This window comes from Onychostoma macrolepis, chromosome 20 (genome assembly GCF_012432095.1).
Source record: "Onychostoma macrolepis isolate SWU-2019 chromosome 20, ASM1243209v1, whole genome shotgun sequence".
In the NCBI taxonomy this organism is placed as follows: domain Eukaryota; kingdom Metazoa; phylum Chordata; class Actinopteri; order Cypriniformes; family Cyprinidae; genus Onychostoma; species Onychostoma macrolepis.
This window is the reverse complement of record NC_081174.1, coordinates 12,693,055-12,717,014: the sequence shown is the minus strand read 5'-3', so window position 1 is coordinate 12,717,014 and position 23,960 is coordinate 12,693,055. Positions and strand designations below refer to the sequence as shown.

The 23,960-nt window shown below is 35.6% G+C and overlaps 1 protein-coding gene across 2 annotated transcripts in view; it reads right to left on the bottom strand.

Annotated features, from left to right (window-relative positions):
• Window positions 1-3,509: 3,509 nt before the first annotated feature.
• Window positions 3,510-23,960, bottom strand: part of pinx1 (PIN2 (TERF1) interacting telomerase inhibitor 1) — a 29,578-nt gene continuing 9,127 nt past the window's right edge. For both annotated transcript variants that reach the window (XM_058756424.1, XM_058756423.1), the window contains exon 7: window positions 3,510-4,381. In XM_058756424.1, the coding sequence (XP_058612407.1) occupies window positions 3,698-4,381 (684 nt within the window). In that variant the 3' untranslated portion in view covers window positions 3,510-3,697. The remainder of the gene's footprint in view (window positions 4,382-23,960) is intronic.

Genomic DNA, 23,960 nt, shown 5'->3' with positions numbered 1-23,960 from the left:
GATGCACAAGTCTATTTTATATCAAAGCAAACTTATGCGTAAATATATATGTATGTATTTTTTTTATATTGTGATATATTATTCTTTATTAATTATGTTAATAGACTATGAATTATTACTTTTTAGCAATGAATCACTAAATGAAGCATTCTCTTAAAATGGTAGTCATGGGGTAAAGTACGTCAGATACTTTGGGGTAAGAACTATTTCCTGATGTATTTATAAATTATGCATTAGTTAAAAAAAAAACATTTTTGTAGACAATATTTGAAATGTAAATGCATTTTGACTCTAATAGGGGTTAATATTTTCTGCTGTCAGTTTACGGTAAATACTTCAGTGGATTCAATTAACTGAAATATTCTCAACTATGGCTGTTAATTTTAAATTGAAAACAAATAGAATATTATCTAAATAACAAGGACAAGATCACACATATCATAACATAAATGCAGAAAACATAACTGAGCCATGCTGTATGTTAACAATCTATTTACCATTTCAAGAAGTGTTTTCTTCACATTCAACTTTTTTGTCCCATCTAAAATACCAGATACAATCGAAAACACTCTTAATTCATACAAAACTCCTAAATTAGTTAATAAAGTAAAATTATGAAATTATATGAATTCCTAAATCGGCAGGTCTGACCTCACAGTTGAAATATCAGGGGTATTTCTGACTGTACCTATTATGCGGGGCGAGTTATGTCACTGGACCACTTTGTTTTAATGTAGGCTATTTTAATATATTTTAAATCTCATTTCTTCATCCCTAAAGGACAACATAAGCAAAATGTGACACATCTCACATATTCCCCCACTCCCCCTCTACCTAAGGCTTTGACAAAATAATCTGCCCTTTAAATTTTTCTTCTCTAAGAAACGATTGAAACAATCTCCATCTTCTCATCCTTCCCCTTTTGACAAGCACCTCAAAAGGGATTCTGGACATGAACCGTGGGAATAGGTAGGATGTAGCTCCATTATTTCATCACAAACGGGTTGACGATGCTTTCAGATTTACCTCAGAAGCAGATGCCATTTATAGCGGCAGTCATGACACATAAACAAACTAAGCCGCTGCTGTGTGGCAGATTCTACAATTATTGTTCTGAGTAACATAAGCTGTCCGTTTCCTTTTCCCTCTTTTTGCTCCATACGCCCACTCAGACTCCAAACAAGACGGTCTTGTTGGGGTTTCTGCTATCCTCTCAAAATGCCGTATTCTTGAAAATGTTCCTTTTTGATCGTCTCTGTAATAAACTCACAACAAAGTTGAACAAAGTGCACGAGAACGTCAGTTCCACTGGATTTGATTAATCTAGTAAAACAGGACATCCTTTGGTATTGCAGATTTCAAGAGGATCAATATTGACCGTGTGACAAGGTCATTAGGATTTTAAACAAAAGCATCGTATTTGCTGCCAGTTACTCAAGACTTAAATCATATATGCTTAACATACATTGGTTAAGCTCGACCCCAATGGTCGACATTATCATTATGAAAAGACCTCAAAGGTACACATTAGTGTCACAAAGAAAAGCAGGGTTATGCCAAGCGGTGTACTATTAATCAAGCGCTTAAAAAAAGCAAAATGTATTTGTTTAGCATCATCATTAAGGATATGTGCATAATAGGTGAGATTAAATTTAAGTCCCATGATCCATGTCCCAAAACCATCTATTTGTTTAAATCATACTGACAGTAAACACTGCTGACATGTTGGGCTGGTCAACTTATTTCTGAGAAGACTAAGACATATCTGCCCAAACGTCAGATGCGAATCAAGACTGAAATACTGAACACAAAGTAGTTTTTTTATTCTGGAAACTAATTAAGAACTGCAATGCAAATGACTATTTCATCACTTAAATCAGTCATCATTTGTTGTATATGTTTTAAAGTGAACAATAAGAGTGAACGGACAGACACCAACACTATTTGTACAAGCAATATTCATAGAGCTGGTTTGTCAACATTGCATAAGTAATGCTTGTGAAAAATGAGTTAGGGTTAGACAAAAGGTTAGGGTTAAATAAATTGTTTTAGTATAATGGAGCCTGAGGTTACCGTCGCAAATTTCACAATACATGCCAGACGCGCTAAAAGAATTATTTTAAACACAGTACCCTTGTATTCTGCACAGGACCATGACTGGAAAAGTTTTACGTGGATGTGGCAAAATAATGAACTGAGACCTTTGTTTTGAATATTAGTCATTTCCAATCATTTCAATCAACAAGGGTTTGAAAGAGTGCATGTGAGCACAGTTTAATAATGAATGCCATACTCAGAACTGTAAAAATAATAAACCCAAAGAAAATTTGCCATTTGCTGTAGATGAGTTTATTTCTTCATCAGAACAGGTGTGAAGAAATGTAGCATTGAATCACTTGCTCACCGATGGATCCTGTGCAGTGAATGGGTGCCGTCAGAATGAGAGTCCAAACAGCTGATAAAAACATCAAGATATTCCACAACAGAACTCCAGCCCATCAATTACTATTTTGTGAAGTGAAAAGCTTTGTGTTTGTAATAAATCCATCATTAAGATATTTTAACTTCAAACCATTATTTCTGGCCAAAATACATAGTCCCCTGTCCATTATATTAACTTCTCCAGTGAGAAAGTCGTCTCGTCTGAATCGGGAGAAAAATGTACACAAATCAAGTATGGTTTATAAGTAAAAACAGTTCTAAACAAATATGTCTGGAGATTTTGATGTGAGAGGACAACAGGGGGTGAACTTTGTCCACTGGAGGAAGCTTTATTATGGAGCAACTGATGCAATGCTAAATTTCTCTTGTTCTGATGAAGAAACAAACTCATCTATATCTTGAATGGTCTGAGGGCGAGTACATTTTCAGCAAATGTTCATAGTTGGGTGAATTATTGCTTTGTTGGAATTTAGATTAGAATTGAATTTGCCATATCAGAAATGACAGGAATTCTATTAGTCCTATATAAACTATAACAAAGCAAAATTACATAACTGATTTTGACTAATTCTGCCAATACTTGTCTGGTTATGTAGAATACATAATTTCTCACCTGATTAGTCACATTTTCTCTAAATTATGTTAAATACTCTGAAAATGATTAACACAGATTTAAAACAGATTTAGCCAAGCATTCTTCCACCATGGACTATATAAAACACTTTAAATATAATATCAAATGTATTAAATATTATTATTTAAATATTAAAAATTATATCAATTAACTTCTATAGCATTTGAAACATTTACAAATCTGCTTCTGAAAATACCCCTATGTTTTATGGTATTTCATTACCCATTATGAAAAATAAAAATTATATCCTTTTTGCTACATTCAGGACAACACTATTTTCTCTCTATATTTTAGATATATTGTATAAATTCTGTACACACACACACACACACGCTAACAGACATAACTACGGCCCATATTGCTCTTGTAGCATGCATCTAAGCATTTTACTTCCTGGAAACCTGACAACAAAGAAAAACACACCAACCACACATACAGTTTAGATGTTTTTAATGTGTCTTTTTCATAGTTTAAATATGGAGATACAAACCAATTCTAAATGTAAATTCATTGGCTTCATTGCCATTCATTTTGGTGATCTCGATACTAAAATCATGATGGTATCAAAACGAGAAGAGTTTCGAGAGAAGTCAATTGTAAAAAAAAAAAAAAAAAAAAAAATTACTTTTTCTGTTTTTTCTTGTTCTTTTTGGACACCACTTCCTCAGTCACTCCTTCCTCTTGTTCTCTCTTTTTCTTCTTTTTCTTTTTATCTGAAACTTTAGGGTCCATATTCTCAATTTCTATTGTTTTAGGTTCATCTGAACGAACCTCTAGAGATGTTTTTTTGTCCTTCTTCCTCTTTCCTGTGGTGGGAGCGTCTTCTTCAGTGATGCCATCCGTTACTGCAGGGGCGCTGCACACTTCAGTCCCATCCTCATCCTCATCCCACTCCTCTCGTTTCCTCTTGTTCTTTTTCTTCTTTTTCTGTGAGTGATTTGGCTCTTCAACACTCTCTCTTGTTACTGAGGTCAGTGCATCTTCCTCTTTGTCATCTCTATCACTCTCCCTGTCTTTTTTCTTCTTTTTCTTCTTTTTGGACTGGTCCATATCACTGGTGTTCGGGGAGTACTCCATAGAGGCAGATGTAGGCAGTGGAGAAGGTGCATTGCTGCTGACCTCAGATGAAGATGCGGCTGGGTCTCGTCCTGCCTGAGTCTTCTTGATCTGGGCCATCCGCTGGGCGAAGTACTCTTGCATGGTCAGTGTGCTGGTCACTGTGTTTGGTTGTGTCTCTGGGTTGGGATTAGTAACTGTGTCTTTGTCCTCTTCACTCTCTTCCTGAGAGTCAGGTCCACTGCTTCCCTAAATGAAAGATATAGATAAATATAACATAATATAAAAAAATGAAATGACATGAAAGAAAAATTCAAAGATGTATTGGTTAATTATTTGATGATGATGATGGACAGCTTAATTATACAACTTATTAAATTTGTTTAATAAAACAAAAACTAAAAAATATTATTATTATTATTATTGTGATTACAGTATATTTTCTAGTAATTTACTAAAATATATAATAAAATATAAAAACTTATTATACAGTATAATAACCATACCAAATGAACAATTAATAATAATAATAATAAAATTAATTAGACAGTGTACTATACAATTCAAAATCAATTAATTTATTGGTTTATTTGATGATGATGATGATGATGATGATGATAAATTGTAATTAGAGGTCGACCGATAGTGGATTTTACCGATAGCTAGGTTGGACCACACTGGCCGATACCAATTAATCAATCGATAGTTTTCAAAATGGACACTGAAAGAAAGCTAGTGTTTTACCATTTGAAAAAAACAACAACAACAAAAAAAAAACGGTAACAGTACTGAACCATACTTTGTAAATGAATAAAAATATTAATATTATTTACTATATTGATCATTAAAGTTATTTCATAGTTTGCTAATGTTAAAAGAAGAAACTTTAAAATGTAAAAAATTTAGCCTATTAGTAGCTAATAGTGAATGTTGAAATGAACAGTTTAACAAGGAACAATACTTCTACAGTTTTCATTAATGCTACGAATGGACTCTTGTTAAGTGTTACCATTTAATTTCAACAATCATGCTTAAAGATGGCCATCTTTAAATATCTACACAAGGACATAGCATTAAAATTACATACATATGGATATTGTATGTGTACTCACACTTTATTTGCTTCTATTTTTTAACACTTGATAATTATCTAATCAAAAAAAAAAAAAAGTCACACACCGGGCAAAAGCACAGCGTCTAGGAGAACTCAGAGGTATCACACACACACACAACAGACGCTTTGCGTTCAAATCAAGTGGCGGTCTAAAACAATTTAATCACCAAACGGACATAAGTTTGCTTCAAGAATGAACAATGTGGCATAAATGAGTTTGAAGCTCGGTGTTTAAAAAAAAAACAGAGCAAATGGAAAGAGAAATCGCGATCTGTTACAGCTCTCTATATGAAGCATACAGACTTTATTAGAGCCACAGAAAGACAAACGTTTTGCTGAAAAATGCACAATACATAATTTATAGCCTAGGGTGAAGTCATTATGTACATTCACAACGATTTGGGACAAATATAATGTAATTTAATAGAAAACTTAATGTTTAATTTAATGTGAATGGCGCTCTGTTCCGCGGCAGGCTTTTCTGTCGGCTGTATTCAACTATCGGTGCCGATAAATCAGCAAAACCGATGAATAGGTCAACCTCTAATTGTAATTATTATACTTCTATATCTATGTTACTTTTTATTAATTAACAAAATATATTACTAAGGAAATTATACACTTACATTTTAAAGGGATAGACCTTCGTTCATCTTCAGAACACAAATTAAGATATTTTTGATGGAATCTGAGAGCTCTCAGACCCTCCATAGACAGCAAGGATCCTTACACGATCAAGGTCCAGAAACGTAGTAAGGACATTGGTAAAATTACTTTTTGTGCGCAAAAGAAAAAAAACAATGACTTTATTCAACAATTAGTCTCCTCCACATCACCCTGGCACCATTTTGGAGAGTATCCACTGAACGTATACAGCGCATGCTGTTCTGTGCCAGCTGCGCCATGCGGATACATTTTTTACATTTCTATTATTCTTTCTTTTGTGTACAAAAAGTAATCTCGTAGCTTCGTAAAATTACGGTTGAACCCCTGATGTCACGTGGATTATTTTACCGATGTCCTTGCTACGTTTCTGGACCTTGATCGTGTAAGGACCCTTGCTGTCTATGGGAGCTCACGGGACGCATCAAAAATAGAGATCTTATGGAGATCTTATGGGTCTGGAACGACATGAGGGTGAGTAATTTTTGGATGAACTAACACTTTAATACAAAATTACTAAAGTGTTAAATATAATAAAATCTAAAACCTTAATAAAATAATTATAATAATTTACAATAATAATAGTTCATTATTATCAATATTATTGCTATTACTATTTAAAAAAAAAAATACAATATAATTTATACACGCATATCTTTATCTTCATCATCAAGTGATAATACAGTATAATATTTTATAATACAAACCATTAACAAACTGTATAACAAAACAATATTAGTATATTGTTATTACATCACATTACATTACTATTATGTACTTTTGTTGCAGTTATATTATTGTTGTTATAATAATTATCATCATCTTATCATCACAAAGACTAGACAAAGAACTCAACATGATAAAATAATCACATCCAGCGGCGAAACAGAGTCCTGTCTGTTAGGAATGAACAGGACAACCCCTCAATTCATTTAAAGAACCTTGATGCACACACCCCTATGTATGGATGTCATTAAATACTTAAACTGGTGTCAATCAACTTCCAGTCATGCTGAGACTTGTCCCAAGTCTCTAGTGACATCACTGAACTTCATCTGAACTATCTGCTAAGAGACAAACAAAACACTCTTAGTTTCAATAAAAAAAAAAAGTCTAAAGAGAAAATATTTATTGTTCTCTATCTGTCAAGAATCTGATTCTGTTCATGTCTTAATATATTTTTACGCAGTGTTGTATAATATTCCCCACCATGTATATATAAAAAGGAAACCGATTCAAAAGGGGGCGTTATCTACAAGTCACTGTGTAAATGACTGGATTAAACAACTGATTCCTGAAAAACTTGCTTGATGAGTGAGAGTCAGTGCTTGCGTTGGCCAAACTAAGACAGTGATTAAGACAGCATTAAGAGAAAGAACAAACTTTCTAGCATAGCATACAGCTTAATCATAACAGGCCAAACTGTAGCACGACACAGTGACTATGTTGAAAGACCACAGAGGAACACTTTAGATTAAACTGTCGTCCTCCAATACTTTATCATGGTGACTCTCTCTCCCATTCGTCTTCATTTTGCTAATGGCCTCCTCAATGCATAATGATTTGCAGTGAAGAATACCCGCTCTGAAGCTGGCGCTAAACCACGCCAGTGCTCTACATTATGCCAGAGACGCTGGTGAAAACGGCATTTTTCAAAAGATGTATGGAGGGACTGGACAAAAAAAAAAAAAAACAGATTGCAAAGGTTTTGTACAGCCAAGAAACAACAAAATACATGTGACTACTTACAATGCTGAAGAGCATAAAGCATTCTATATATAAATCGTGACAAACAGCTGAACTAAAACATTATGATAAAATATTTTGACAAAACATTAGTAGTAGTAGTATTAGTTGTTATATTGTGATATATATATTATTATAGCGATGTAACAGTAGTAGCAATACCCTCAAAGGGACATCTTTGTACCTCTTTTAACCCTAAAATATTTTCAGTAGTGCCTTAAAAGGAACCCTGGGTATTAAGACTTGTATGGCTTAATATAACATAAATGATGTCTCGTTTTATACATATTTCGGACTATGGGCGGCACCATTATAGTGCATTCAGCGTCTATGATGTCAAATGGTTGCAGTCAGTGAGCTACTAGCGCTACCTGTTGCTATTTTTACCGCAACACAACTCAGAATACACAACTCAGAAAATAAGATACTGATACAATGCCACATTGCACAGCTTTTGGTTGTAATTTTCAGTTGAAGGGCATCAAAAGAAGCGATGACAGTCTTCACCGCTTTCGTAGCCAAAGGTTGCAGGTTCAAGTCTCAGTAGTGGCAGGAATTGCAGGTGTGGGGAGTGAATGTACAGTGCTCTCTTCCACCCTCCCCCAATTGCTCCCTGGGCGCCGCAGCAAAAATGGCTGCCCACTACTCACTGCTGTGTGTGAAGTTGGATAGGTTAAACGCAGAGCATCAAGTCAGAGAACGGGTTACCACATCACCTTCTGACCGCGGTCACAATGACTTCCAAGCAAAATTTGCTGAAGGGATAGTCCACCCAAAAATGAAAAATCTGTCATCATTTACTCACTCTCATGTTGTTCCAAACCTGTATGACTTACATTCTTTCATGTAACACAAATGAGAGTATTTTGAAGAATGTTGGAAACTAAATGGTTTCAGGTCCTATTGATTTTGAGAGTATGGACAAAAAACACTATGGAAAGTCAATGGCACCCGAAATTGTTTGGTCACCAACATTCTTCAAAACACATTTTTTCGTTCAGCAGACAAATTAAGTGGAATGACATGAGCATGAGTAACTGATGAGAGATTTTTCATTTTTGGGTGGACTATCTTCTTTGAGAACCACTATTCTAGATCAGCGGTTCCCAACCCTGGTGCAGTGGATATTTTTTATCTGAAACTTCCATTTCAGGACAAGATGATGGGTTAATTCTTTAATGCAGAGTTGGTGGTAGACCAGGACCAGAGTTGGTAACTACTGTTCTAGATGGTCATTGTGACTACAAGTTGCTGCCACAGGTCCCTAAAAAGTTGGACGCCGCCCAGAGGGAGAGTGGAGATCTGCAGATGTAGGCTCATTAAAACAGAAGTCTCACTTTTCCCTCCAAATAAAAGAAAATCTATATTTCTGGTTTGGAGGGGAACCGAAAGAGGTCTTCAGAGGAGATGCAGCTGACAGCGTGTAGCAGGGACTTAGAGAAACGACTGGGGGGCATTTTGGAGCACACTGTGAAATTACTCTCCGGAGAGAAAGAACGAGGAGAAGAGGAAGAGAGATGGAGCGAGTGGGGAAATCCTCTTCATCGGAGAGGTGGTGATAGTGTGTGTGTGTGTGTGTGTGTGTGGTGCGACGTCTCACCGCCTGGGGACCTCCATTAGGCTTATCTCTCTAATGTGCCGAGAGAAGTGCTGCTGGTAGCATTCCCTCAACAGTGCTGAGCACGGATTGGGTTATACCACACACATGCAAGCACATACGTGCACGCGCACACAAACAAACAAGTGAGCAGGAAGGCTGACACGGAGATAACGCAAGTCCAGGTTTCATGACTGTGCTTGGACGTCCTAATGAGGGTGTAAACACAACAAAAATGGCCCCGAATGTTCTCAGACGCTTTCTGGCTTCTTCTGCCTCCACATTCCCCTCGTTCTCTCTCTGCTCCTGGCAGATGGGAGGCCCCAGGAAGAGGATGCGTTCCCTGAACAGTGTGCAGCGCTCAGATAAGGCCCTTGCAGCAGGAGCTATGGGCTCTTTCCTGCTCCGTTCTCCCCAGGCATGGGCGGCTGGAGGGGTGGGGGCAGCGCGGCAGCAGGGCTGGACTTGGAGGGGGGTGTTGGGACATTCAAAAGGCCGCGATGAGGAAACCGAAGAACAAGACATCGCCGCTGACGCCAACACATTGCAGCAGACAGTCCGAAACTGCCAGGGACAGTGAAAAAACGTCAAAATGTGTTCACGAACCAAAAACCAAATCGTGACAACACTCTTGAATTTGCTGCTGAAAACTGCAACTAATTTGTCCCACTCTGTGCTATGTCAGAGAGTCCCTAATTTATAATACAAAAGTAATATTCCTTCCTGCATAGAGACACGACGCTCTGACTACGCACTGCAAATGCTGCGTCAGCAATGAGAACTTCTAGTGTCCAGGGATTAAAGACTGCAATATGGTACAATAACACTGTGCTATATATAAAGTTATGATTATTTCGAGTACCGATATTTCGCAATACTTTTACAATAATCCCAGCTGAGGATGGTCAAAAATAAATGTATAGATACATTAATACAGCGGGCATGCAGAACAAGCAAGGTACTGTACAGGAAAGGTCACTTTGTTAGTAGTGTACTACAATATTTTGTATTAAAGTGTGCTTTGGTGTCTCTTGCTTTGAAGGTACCTTGTAAAACAGACTTAAAATTCTCTCTCATATTTCTCCAATTATGATCCCTGTTTTGCTAATTTGTATACTTAAAATGAAAAAGAAAAAACTAATTTTAAAAACAAAAAATGATGGCTGATTGAATGAATAACGTATTTAGCTCTCAGTGCATCAACTGTAGAACATTTCCAGCAATTAAAGACTGCAATTTGGTGCAATAATACTGTGCTATATATATATAAAGTTATGATTATTTCAATTATAGATATTTTATAAATTAATACTACTAAACACTTTATACAGTGGCCACACAGTACAAAAAAATTTGTTAATCGTGTGTTATTATAAAAAAATATATAAATTAAATATATTAAAAAAATTAAATAAAAATTTAATATTTACGAAAAAGACACTGTGTTAGTGTTTGTATTGGTCTCTCTTGCTTTGATTGTATCTTGCGAACTAAACTCGACTTTATGAAAAAAAATGTTTAGCTGACTTAAATCATTTTTAAAAGGATTAAAAAATTTTTAAACTCAATGTACAATGTTTCCTGACTAAATAAAATAAGTGATTTCGATCTTGGTGGGGCATCAACTACAGATAAGGGCATGGTAAGAGCTGGAGTTGAATGATCAATCAATCTTCATTCGGGGAAAAAAAATAAAAATATCAAAAGACATCAACACTGTGTTTTTCTCTTCTTATCCAATTTTTGAGGATGGAAGCATTTGAAGATAATTTACTCCTTTGAGGGTTCCAAGTTAAACTATATTCTAAACAAAATAGATCCCGGCCCATTACGCTCACAGGGCAAAGGATAATATTGAGACGATATTGGGAAGAGGGCTGATTGTGCGAGTGTGTTCTCATTGTCCTGCCACTATTATAAATTTGGTGGTGGCCTGGGCTTATGGATCGGGACCCAGATTACCCAGCTGTCCCTCCTTGATGAGGAGAAAAGACCCGCCGCACCATCTTTCATACCGTTCACGTGGGCGGACAGCAAAACAGGTGGCACCCACGCAATACAGTGCTTTGCATGGTTTAATGAGCATTTTAACATGTATCATGATATAATACATTACGTGAATGTAATGTAACTAAATAGAACAAAGCAAAAAGTCTAATTACAAGCCATCCTTTGATTCATGTTTCTCAGGTACTTTAAATGTATGTTAAGCATAATGCTCTTAGCAATGAAGACACGATGTAAATCATGTACTCAAAACTTCAGACAACTTCCTAGAACACATGCAATCAAACAAAAATAAAGGATGCATTCGAACGTTGCAAAAAAAATGGCTTCATTGCAATAAATCAAAAGTTATACAGATTTGGAAACAAACAAGCACAGCAGCATATTATTTTTGTTGTTATTGTTAATAATAATCTACACCAAAATAAAAAAAATTTTGTATGAACTGTGTACGTTGAAACGGCATAAAATAACTTAAATTTTATTGAATTATTATTATTATTATTATATAATAATAATAATAATAATATGCACCAAAAGACATTTTTAGGATGCCTTGTGTATGTTAAAATGGTAAAACAATACAATAACATGACAATAATATTTTTATTTAAATTGTCTTGTATTGTTATTATTATTACTTATTGTTATAAACCAATATTAATAATAATAATAATAATAAGTAATAAACCAACACACAAAAGGCATTCTTTTAGACTGCATGGTTTGTTAAATTGGTAAAATAAGATTAAGCAGCTATATTACTATTTTTATATAATTTAACAATAATAATAATAATTATTATTATTATTATTAATAATAATAATAATAATATTAACATTTTATACCAATTTAACATACACCATGTAACCTAAAATAATTTATTTAGTGCATAATTGTATTATTATTGTTATTATTAAATCAATAATTATCCATAATAATTAATTACATGATCAATATTAATAATTAAAACAATGAAACAATGAAAAAGAATGAATAAAACAGGTCAAATGAAGGTGTAAGTGATTTGAATAACAAAGACCTACACCTAATGCAAACAGTAAGCCGGCGTGATGAGGACCTCTCCACCAACCCCAGACTTCATTACTTATCAGGAGTAACAAATGGCAACAATGCGCTGCATAGGGCATCATCACTAAACTCTGCTTGCTTTACATTGTAAAGTGCTTGCCTTTCTGTGCCCTCCAAGGAGCTGATGTGTCAGCCCCAAGATGGAGGACACACCATTTATTCTCTGCCCTGTGGTGATTTATTAGATTAAACTGGCGGTGATTAAATGCAAGCCGAGGCCCACAAAAACAGCAGCGGTGGTGGCTCTCAGGAGCGTCAGGCGGTTAGCTTCCTCTGTTCGTACTGTAATCATCATGCCAGGGCAGCCCTGCCTGGGCCAACAATGACTGCAGAAGTTGGCCATTTCAGTTACCTTTTTAGTTAATGCCGTTTTTATTTTCACACTAATTTGTACGTGTCAGTGTGTTGGCATGGGCGTAAAGCCAGTTGCTGGAGGGTATGTAGCAAGCAGTCATTTCGGTCCGTTTCTTCATTATTCTGTAGCCCTGTCAACAGCGAAAGGGAGGCCGTGCTTTTGTTTGAGGCAATTAGATGTTATCTGAGAACATATTAGAGCTCTCCCGCTCGAAAACAAACATGCCTTTGAACACTGGTGCACAGGCGTCGGTTACTGCATTAGTTGAGAAGTTAAACATGCTGGAGCGCATGGTTACAACGTGCCAGTGTGCACTGCTGTCTGCTCCTAAAGGAGCACAAATCCTCTAGTCATAATATACCATGGGCTGATACGGTCATGTGAAAAAAAGGTTGTGTTTTTATACTTAAAGTAACTTTTCAGTTTTATTATTAAGGTTTTGTAACCTTTTTAACATTTTAATGAGAGGAGAAGAGAGTACAGGAAATGAAAGGGATAGAAAAATGAAATCTGGAGATGTTGCGAGCCAGATTTGAACTTGCACCACCCACAAAAGCATCAAAACACAATGCTTAGCACTAAGCCATGGCTCCAACAATTCACTACCATTTCTGAAATACATTGATACTTTTATTTAGCAAGCATGCATTAAATTGATCAAAAGTGCCAGCAAAGACACAAAAGACTTTAGTTTCAAGTGCTGTTCATATGAACTTTGTATACAAAGAATCCTATAAAAAAAATATTCTTATATTCATAAGAAGAAATGTTTCTTGAGCAGCAAATCAGCATATTAGAATGATTTCTGAAGGATCATGTCACACTGATACTGAAAATGATGCTGAAAATTCAGCTTTATAATTACACAAAATACTACAATAGAAAATGAAAATAGAATTAGAAAAATATTTTTTTAATTGCAATATTTTACAACAATATTAGATTTTTTTCTGTATATTTTAATCAAATAACTGCAGCCTTGGTAAGCGTAAGAGACTTACAAGAAAGAAAAAAAAAAAAAGAAAACTTACTAACCTCAAAATTGTAAATGGTTGTATAAGTTTAAAAAGCTTAATTTGATAAAATAAAAATGTTAAATGGAGAGTTTTCTCTCTAAATTGGTGTAATATGTTAAATGTGGATTAAGCTCCACATCAGCCTGCTGGCATATTTGGAGCTCAACTTTTGCATCCTCAGCAGCATTTCAGTATTCAACTCCGCCCACCAGCCGACTCCCATGCGGCCAATGACATCGCTGGCTCTCGCCCCTTCACCGCTTCATCTGCCAAATGGTGCAGCCTCTTCTCCTCATTTGGTGAGGCGGCGGCATCAGGGGAATGGATGAGTCAACTGGCCGCCGATCCTTCATGAGGACGGGCGTGGGCTGATTCAGAACAGCTACAGGTACCACCCTCCAGTCTGAGGGCTTTGTGTTGGAGCTGGCGTGGGAGTGGGAGAGGCCACAGGGGGTCACGCCAACCCCTGGAAACACAGCGAGAGGAGATGCCTGACCGCCTGACTGGAACCATGGAGACAACCCCAGACACAAACTGTCTCAGCGCTTACTTTAATAAGAGAAAACCCAATCGATACAATTTGTAATATAAATATATATATATATAGACTATGTACGTACATTCACATTTATGAAGTGTAGTTTAAATGTATACAGAAAATATTTTTCTCTGCTCAAAAAAAAAGTTCCTAACAAACTCTTTAAACTTAAATAATATTAATATTAATAATTTATACAAACATTTTTGCAAAAATACATCTGCTTCATAAATTATTAAAATATTCAGGTACAATAAAAAAGAAAAGAAAATGCAAGCCTATGTAAATTTATTAAATAAGTCTCTTATGCCCGCCAAGACTGCATTTATTTAATTAAAAATACAGTAAAAACAGTAAAAATGCATTGACATTTTATAATAATGTTTTTTTAAATTTATTAATAGAAAATAATTTTAAAAACTAATTTATTCCTGTGATTGCAAAGTTGAATTTTCAGCATCATTACTCCAGTCTTCAGTGTCACATTATCCTTCAGAAATAACTAACATGCTGATTTGGTGCTTTAAAATCATTATTATTATTAATATTAATATTATTATTATTATTATTATTATTATTATTAATGTTGATAACAGTTGCTGATTGCTTTTGTTATATTACATTTGTATGTTATATAAACCTCATAAATGTCCTTACTGTTTCTTTAGATAAAATAGATAGATTTGTTTATATTTTTCATCTTTATATTTATTTATACATTTATATATTTTCATCTTACTGACTCCATACTTGAACAGTTGTGTATATTGTAAAATTAGTTTTTAAGCAAGAGATTTCCAGCAACAGGTATGGATCTCTTTTAGCCAAAATAAGTGGCAAAGGCACAAATACGCATAAAAAAATAAATAAATAAATAAAAGATATACAAAATTACAAAAAAAAAAATTTAAAATTAAAAAAAAAAAAAAAAACACTTATCTATATTATAATCAAAACAAATATCAAATTTATCAATGCAATTTTCAAACTGTACTCTATTGTTTGCAGCTTCAAAATAAAAAATCTGGGACACAATATCGAAACTAAAACTTTAATGTGCAGATTATGCTGAATAGACAATATTTATTGTGCAATTTAAAGCGCACGGACTAAATCAGACGATTGTCTGAAACGCATTCCACACACACAGATGGAGTTTCATGCGAAATATATAAGTGTAGGCCTTAGCGATCCACCATTGACGCAAAGAGCAGTGGTAAAAAATGACTAAGTTTCACTGATGTATGAAGCAGGAGGGAGTCCATTTATCAGCGGGCCCTCAGCGGTCGCCTGCTCGGGTCCCTCAAGTCACAGGCCGCGACGCTCCCCTTTTGACTGATTAATTAGCCAATCACAAGACATTTTTCACCAGCAGCAGGAGGGTTTATTTCAGCTAATGCTGGGGCCTCGCAAACCGAGCCACGTTCAAGCAAACTCGGCTCTTTCCTATGGGCCTGCCGGATTGGAGGGGGCTACGGAGGGGCCGAGGGAGATAAATCACACCCACTCCTCATGACTCTGTACACACTAGCCTACAGCCTAACTAAGGCCCCCGAGAAGAGAACGAGCCAACGAGACAGAAAGAGATGGGGATGGAACACAATAATAAGAGACACATCAGAAATAAATACTGAAAGCTAAAAATACAATAAAAAAGTGATCGAGTAAAGCCGACAGTTGTGAGAAAGGCACAAAAAAAAAAAACATAGCAATGCCAAAAGCACTAGTCGTGAACATCACTATCCCTGCCTTTGAGATTTTCCCACATCGTTCAGAACAGAAGGCAGTGATGGATAGCAGCACGGCCTCCAGACAGCGGTCAATGCCGTCTTTCCAACATGCTGGTTAGAAGTGGTTCTCAACCAGAGGGCCAGGGCCCACAGCAAACTTCCTGCTGCAGGATGGGCTAAAACAATTTAAAATAAAACAAAAGTTTGAAAATAAGCTAAAAATGAAGATGTAAGCTGGCACCGTATTTCTTATTTTAATTTGTTTCCTCAACTGTCATTTTTATTTATGAACTAGGATTAGGGTATCGGCCGATAATTCACATGTGCTGGGCAAGTCTGTCATATTATAATGAGAACATTACTGTTAAATAATTAATGGAGTCTTTGTGCGCCTGTGTTTTTCGCGTTATTACGGCCAGAGCGCATCCACAACGGAGCTACACATTCATGACTAGCACAGTTAAGTTTGCTTGTGCATTTGCAGCCTTTTGTGCAATTGTAGGTTGTAATATTGTGTTTATTTTATGCATATATATATATATATATATCTGATTTCTGTCATAGACCTATAGAATTTGTTTGGTTAAGTTAATAGAGCGTTAATAGATCACTTCTGTGATCATCTTTAGCTCAGCGCATGCAGCTCAAACAGCAGCGCACAACATTAATAACTATATGATTGGGACTATCATATATATAATATTATAATGAGAACACATAAAATGTTGTGAATCCTTTGGTTTAATTTGTCGTGTTTCAGCGCGTTGTTACGGGAAGAGCACATCCACAACAGAAGTTACGTAGCACGTAACTTAGTTTGAGTTCACTTGTGAATTTGTGTCTTTTGTACATACAAGTTGTAATATTATGTTTAGTTTATGTTGTATAAATAGCTGATTAATCTCGTATATGATGCATTTCCTTGAGTTAAATAAGCTGCCAGCAAAGCACTTCAGTTTACCAGTGTTCATTCAGCTCTTAAGTTTCAGTGAACGCAGCTCGAACAGCAATGCACAACATTAATAACAATGATTGGGACTATCATATATATAATATTATAATGAGAACATATAAAACGCTGTTAATTATTTGGTCTAATTTGTCGTGTTTCAGCACGTTGTTGCAGGGAGAGCGCATCCACAGAAGTTACACATTCTGGTTAACTTCATTCGAATTCAATTGAGCATTTGCGTCTTTTTGTACATATATAAGTTGTAATATTATGTTTATGTTGTATAAATAGCTGATTAATCTCATATATGATTAGTTTCCTTGAGTTAAATAAGCTGCCAGCAAAGCGCTTTAGTTTACCAGTGTTCATTCAGTTCTTCAGTTTCAACGCACGCAGCTCGAACAGCAATGCACAACATAAATAACAATAGGTGCGTTTACATGGAGCATTGTAATCGGTTTAAAAGTCCAATTCGAATGAAAATGCTCCATATAAACACCTCAATCGGAATAAAAATGCCCAAACCGAATGAAATTGTAATCGGTTTGAGAGGGGTGGGATAAACCTTTCTATAAACCGAACAAAATTAAAATCCTGCCATGTAAACACTTTAAACCGATTACTGCGTCACGTCATCACGTCCAGAGGTCGGGTCGTCAGAACGTGAACGTGATGATGTCGGCAACGGTACATTCTGTGATTTGGGGACACCGACACTGCAGTAGAGACTGGGTAATAGTGGAGGTATAAAGTTAAAATTTCAATTATACAGTTAAAAACACATTAGAAAGGTGAACGCTTGCTGTGTGACAGACTATCTGCTCTCATGTCCGGAGTGAAAAACAGATCTGAAATGAAGCGCAATTTTCTGCTTTTCAGCTTAGAAACAACACAGTGATGATAGTGAAAGTAGCTCAATGAAAATAAACAACTTGACCAAAAGTTGCCTTTGTCATTTGTATTTGTATATATGACAGATTCATAATTTCCGAACTGCTTGAATTTACGTGCTCACGCCATGAATGTTGTACGAAACACGATTGTGATAAAGCAATGCTCCTTTGATTCATTGTTCAGCAACTCTTGGTAAGAAATCGTGTATTTGTTCCATTTAAGTACAGTACAACTTTGTAGTATCAGAGTACAATTAATCTCAGCTGCATTACAGAGGGACATATGATTTCTATGATCGTGTTCTGGCCATATGACTGAGCGCTCGAATGAACTCAAGGGATTCAAATATTAACCGCTTATTCTAAGCAAGTGCAAACAGATATTAAAAATATTAACGTAAATATGGGCGTTTCCTCTGGTGACTTGTTTTGTTGTCACTGTAGGCTATTAGCATATCCTAAAATCGAAAGCACAGGCACATGTAAACACCATATCGGATTAGATAACGTCTCATGTAAACAGTTCATCGAATCTTTCAATCGGAATGATTTTAATCGGAATGACAAAAAAGTGTACATGTAAACGCACCTAATGACTGGGACTATCATATACTGTATATAATATCATAATGAGAACACTATTATAATAAAACGTTGTGAATTCTTTGGTTTAATTTGTCTCAGCACATTGTTGCGGGAAGAGCCAAGAGCGCGTCACATCTTATTAGCGCGCAACTTAGTTCAAGATCACTTGCGCGTTTGCTTCTTTTTGTGCATATAAGTTATGTTTATGTTGTATAAATAATAAGCGCTTCAGTTCATTCAGCTCTTCAGCTGCGCACGCAGATAAAACTGCATGCATTAGCTATTTGAAACAGTGGTATTAATTTAAGATACTTTTTCAAAATCACTGATATATTAATAATAGTAATAATAATAACCACCACTTTTATTTTTATCTTATTTTCATCAACAATATGGTTTAATTCAAATAATTTAATTGTCGCCGTAGATGCTATTCCGTTTAATTTATCCATGGCATACGATTTTTTATTTTTTATTTTATTTACATATACTGTAATGTTAAGTAATATTGCCCAGTGACTTGTTTGCATTATTTAAGCATTGTTTTATTTATTTGTAAGGCTGCTTTATGTTTGATTTATGTTGAAGTGTTTAATGGCTTTTAATGGTGAGATTTTTTTTGTAATCAATTTGTAATCAAAAATTATATAAAAATTGGGATTTATCGGCCAACATATTGGTTATCGGCTTTCATTTATAAAGAATTATCGGTATCGGCCAAAATATTCATATCAGTGCATCCCTAACTAGGATTCAAACTGTCTTTAAAAACCTGGACATATGAGGGAATTTTAAAGGTATTGAAAAGTCAAGGAAATTAATAAAATTAAAACAATTCTATAATTAATATAAAATATTCTAGATGCTTCAAGCTCTAAAATATTTTACAAGGTAGAAATTGCTGTGAAATTGTTGTGTGTGAATTTAAAAAAATAAATAAAAAATAATTGCTGTCAAACAATTAATCGCGATTAATCACATCCAAAATAAAAGTTTGTTTATATTTATTTATATTTATATATATAAATATAAATACACACACATACAGTAGCCTATATTTTGAAAATATTTACACGCTTATATTCATATTCTTATATTTTATATTATAAATATATAAACATTTTTCTTAAATATATACATGCATGTGTTTTTATTTATATATACACATAATAAATATACACATGTAAACAAAAACTTATTTTGTATGCAATTAATTCTTTGACAGCACTACTATAAAGTCATTAAAATCCATTGGCAATAGAGTAAGCATAAAGAACATTCAGTTATTGGAACTGGAATTTATATTGGAATTTATTTTAATTATCTTATTTCATTATTTTAATATCATTCCTACTTTCTGTAAATAAAGCTGCTCATTAAATTTTTTTTTTTTATTACAACAAATGCACCAGAAATATCTTGTCTTTGAGAATAGAGGGCCTTAAATCAAATGGGTTGACAACCACCGTGTTTCACTATTGTCCATTCAAATATTTCAAACTCAGCATGTTTATGTAAGTAAAATGGCGGCAACTGGATTTTGACACAGAAAGATGGAGAAGCAATTTAGTCACTTTCCATTTTTGTTGAACTTCCTCAGAGATGTGACTTTTCCATCATCGTGAGTTATGAAACAAATTAAAGGGGTCATATAATGTTACATGCACTTTTACAAGTTGTTTGAACTGAAATGTGTGTTGGCAGTGTGTGTACACAACCACCCTATAATGATAAAAATCCACCCAGTGTTTTTTTTTTAATCTACTAAAATCTTTACCCCTTTCTCAAATCGAGCCGTCTGTGTGACGTCACACGGACGGAGGCCCCTCCCACGATAGTTTGATTGACAGTAGCGTTTTAGCACAGACTGCACTGGTGTCTTACCTCAGACCCGCCCTGAGTGAGCCGTCATCAGTTGTTTCACCGTCAGAGCAGGTGCAGACAAGAATGACTCCTAAGCAATTGAGGTGTTTTGTTGTTGGATGTAATAATGAACATAGCTGTCGTCATTTACTCCCGTCATCTGAGCTGCTGAAAAGGATTAGGTTTGGTTCTGAAGGGAATGCGCCCTCGATCTACCTAAATGCATCTATGTTCGCGTGAATCATTCGTGATCCAGAAGAAGTGAGTACAAGGTTTTTTTAAATGAATCTTTGCAAATCACCTTTCCTAATAATGTGCTAATTAGCAAGTTTCACGATGATTGCGGCTAAAGTAAACAGTCCCTCAGAGAGCGGCTCGGAAGAGAGGGGCGGAGTCAGCAGAGCTCATTAACGTTTAAAGGAGAATGACAATACGGCTTGTATACAAGAGCTGTTTTTGACAGGGAAAAAAAGGTGTTTTTTACACTACAAATGACCAAACTATTTAACAGACTTTTCATTAAGACCCTAAAGAATAATATCAACTTATGGAAAATGGGCATTATATGACCCCTTTAAGAATTCAAATCAGGATCGTAGTGATCAAAAATCAATTTGTAACTTGGGGAAAAAAAAAAAAAAAAACTACGCTAACAAAATATAAACTCCGCTCCATAACAGCTTCTTAAATCAAGGTAATGAGACCAGCGGCGACTTGGAACGGCCTCCCATGTGCATGCATGTGTGTGTCAGAGAACACTGTGACAAGAGATAAGGGACTGGCAGGAAGCTCTGAGGGAAAGGAGGAAAACCCCTGATGCAAGAGGTGGGAGTGAGGGCGGCCAAGACACAGCACCAGTGAGATCGGCACTTTGCATGAACACTAACTGAGCAATGCACTAAAAACCCGAAAGTGACACACTGATGACACCTCTATGGAACAAGTATATAATTGCCGTCATGAACCCAGCATGCATCTACAGTATGCACCAAGGTAAAAATCTTCCACCGGCCATATCGCCGCACAAGCACACAATGCACACATAAACAACGCCCCCTCATTGGCTTCCTATGCAGGCCTAACTGCCCCTCGTTTACAGGGCTCGCCACCAGCCCTTCGCCACACGGCCTCCTGGGATACCATTGTGAGCCTGTTCAGATTGGTTTTCAATCCGGTCAATGAAGTCCCTCCAGAGCAAGACAATAACAAACTGCAACAAAACGATTAGCTGAAGAAAAAAAAGAAAAAAATAAATAAATAATATAGCACACTGCCGGCACTTCCAAATTCAGGCGAAGCATGAGCCGCTGCTATTGTGTTGCTTTCTCAGTAAAGAGGCAGTTTAGGGGGGCTTCAGACCACATACATTAAATATACTGCTACGTCACAAAGCACTGTCAACCAAGAGGAAAATGCTAAGAAAATTTAAATGGGATTTGTGAGACAAACTTCATGATATGTAGATACACATACTGTGACTGTCAAAATGTATGTAAAATGTTAATTAATATAGGTTTTAAAGGCTGATGTGGATGTCTAGAAAAGAGGGTGGACAATAAGCAATACGTAAAAATAGCCAATATAACCAAAATGTAAAATCAGCTTATTTAATAACTTATAATAATGTATAAACAAAATATTTACATTTGAAAAGAGAACATTTTTTAATGTTTTTGAAAGAAGCCTATTTTTCTCACCAAGGCTGCATGTAAAAACAGTAATATTGTGAAACATTACAATTTAAAATAATTGTTTGAATATATTTTAAAATAATTTATTCCTGTCTTGCAAAGCTGAATTTTCAGCATCAATTCTCCAGTCCTGAGTGTCACATAAACCTTCAGAAATCATTCTAATATGCTGATTTGGTGCTTATTATCAATGCTGAAAACAGATGTGTTAATATTTTAATGGAAACATGTTTTTTCGGGATTCTTTTTAATGAATATAAAGTTCATAAGATTAAGAATTTATTTTTTCCTATAAACAATATATTACTGAGGGAAAAAAAAAATGCAGATATGATTAGTTCAGCAAACCCTATTTCATCTATTCAGTTTACAAAACATACCATAAGCATGTTGCAAAAACACTCAGCTCATTGAGTAATTCCATATACACTGGCACTTAGCAACTAGATCACTAAAAAGCAAACATTAATAATGAGGGCAATTTCCTGTTTAATGAGTTATACCCTGAAGAATGAATTGATTTGAACTTCCTGTAAGGACTATTTATTTTACATTAAATGCTGACTGATACTCCCCTATTGATATAGTTATAATATTTGCCATTGAAAATGGACACATCAACTGGTCTTCTTTCATTTATTCACACACTTGATTTAAGAAAATAGCTAAATAACCAGCCATTTTTATGCTGTACAAGAATCAACATATAACACAACACCGTCTTTGCACAGCAGCCAAAAAACGAGGCACGCGCCGAGTGTCATGACAACAGCAAAGCAGCTCTGATACGCCATTTCATTTACGAGCCAAAGCTTAAAACCTAAGCTTACCTAAAACTATTCTTCTGCTGCCTCGCAAGCACTGGTATTTCCTTATGTAAATACAAATCTCACCAAGAACAAAACCCCAAAACTGCATTATAGTATTTACGTCTCAACAAAAAAAAATAAGCAAAAGATGGGTCTGCTCACAAAATAATAGGAGTAGAAATAAATTACAATGCCAAATTCAAGGTGGACTTACAAAGGAAATACAGACGCAACATGGGCTGGCATCAAACTGAATCCAAACTAGCCGTGTAAGCCAAAAACCCCACTAAATAATCCCTTCAAACCAACTTCTCCAAACCAAGTTTCCAGGGTTTGAAGGGATCATCAGTAATTCTGTTTTTTACTTCTATCACAGCCTCCTGTAACTGGGAGATGATGGGGAAATGCGGTTTGATCGTGCCCACTAGCACATCATCAGAAATACACTACCTGATATGACCACAGAGGTGGCTGACAGGACTAGGGGTGAAAGAGGAGAGAGGGGGTGCAAATCCGTTAAGGGGATTTAAGCAGGATCTCTGCCTACAGTGACTCGTGTGTGGAGTCAGACTGCACGCCATGACACGGCTCATTATCAGCCTGAAACTCGCTGCGAGCGGGTCACGTGAAAGCAGAGGTCAGCGGTGCTTACAGGTAGGCTGGACCATAAGGTGACATGCAATCTGCTGCAATAGCTTTGCTACATCTCAATATTATGCTCATGATTTATGTAGCACTTCAAATGTCAGCTCAACATTGAGGAGAGGCTCATTTCGGTTCTTAAAGTAACATAAGGGTTCAAGGGTTACTTAGTTCACCCAAAAATGAAAATTCAGTCATTAATTACTCACTCTCATGTTGTTCCAAAGCCATAGGATCTTCATTCATAAAACATTTCAGTGTCTATGCAGGGTCAGAAAGCTATCAGATTTCATCAAAAATATCTTAATTTGTGTTCAGAAGATGAACAAAAGTCTTACAGGTTTGGAACGACATGAGGGTGAGTAATTAATGACAGAATATTCATTTTTGGGTGAACTAACCCTTTAAACAGCATTTGTGTCTTGGTTATGTTATAGTAACTCGTCCATAGTTTTCAAAATTTTGGCAAGAGATCACACAGAAGTCGCTTTCAAACTAAGAAGGTTTAACAAGGTTGGTTAACGTGGAAAATCAG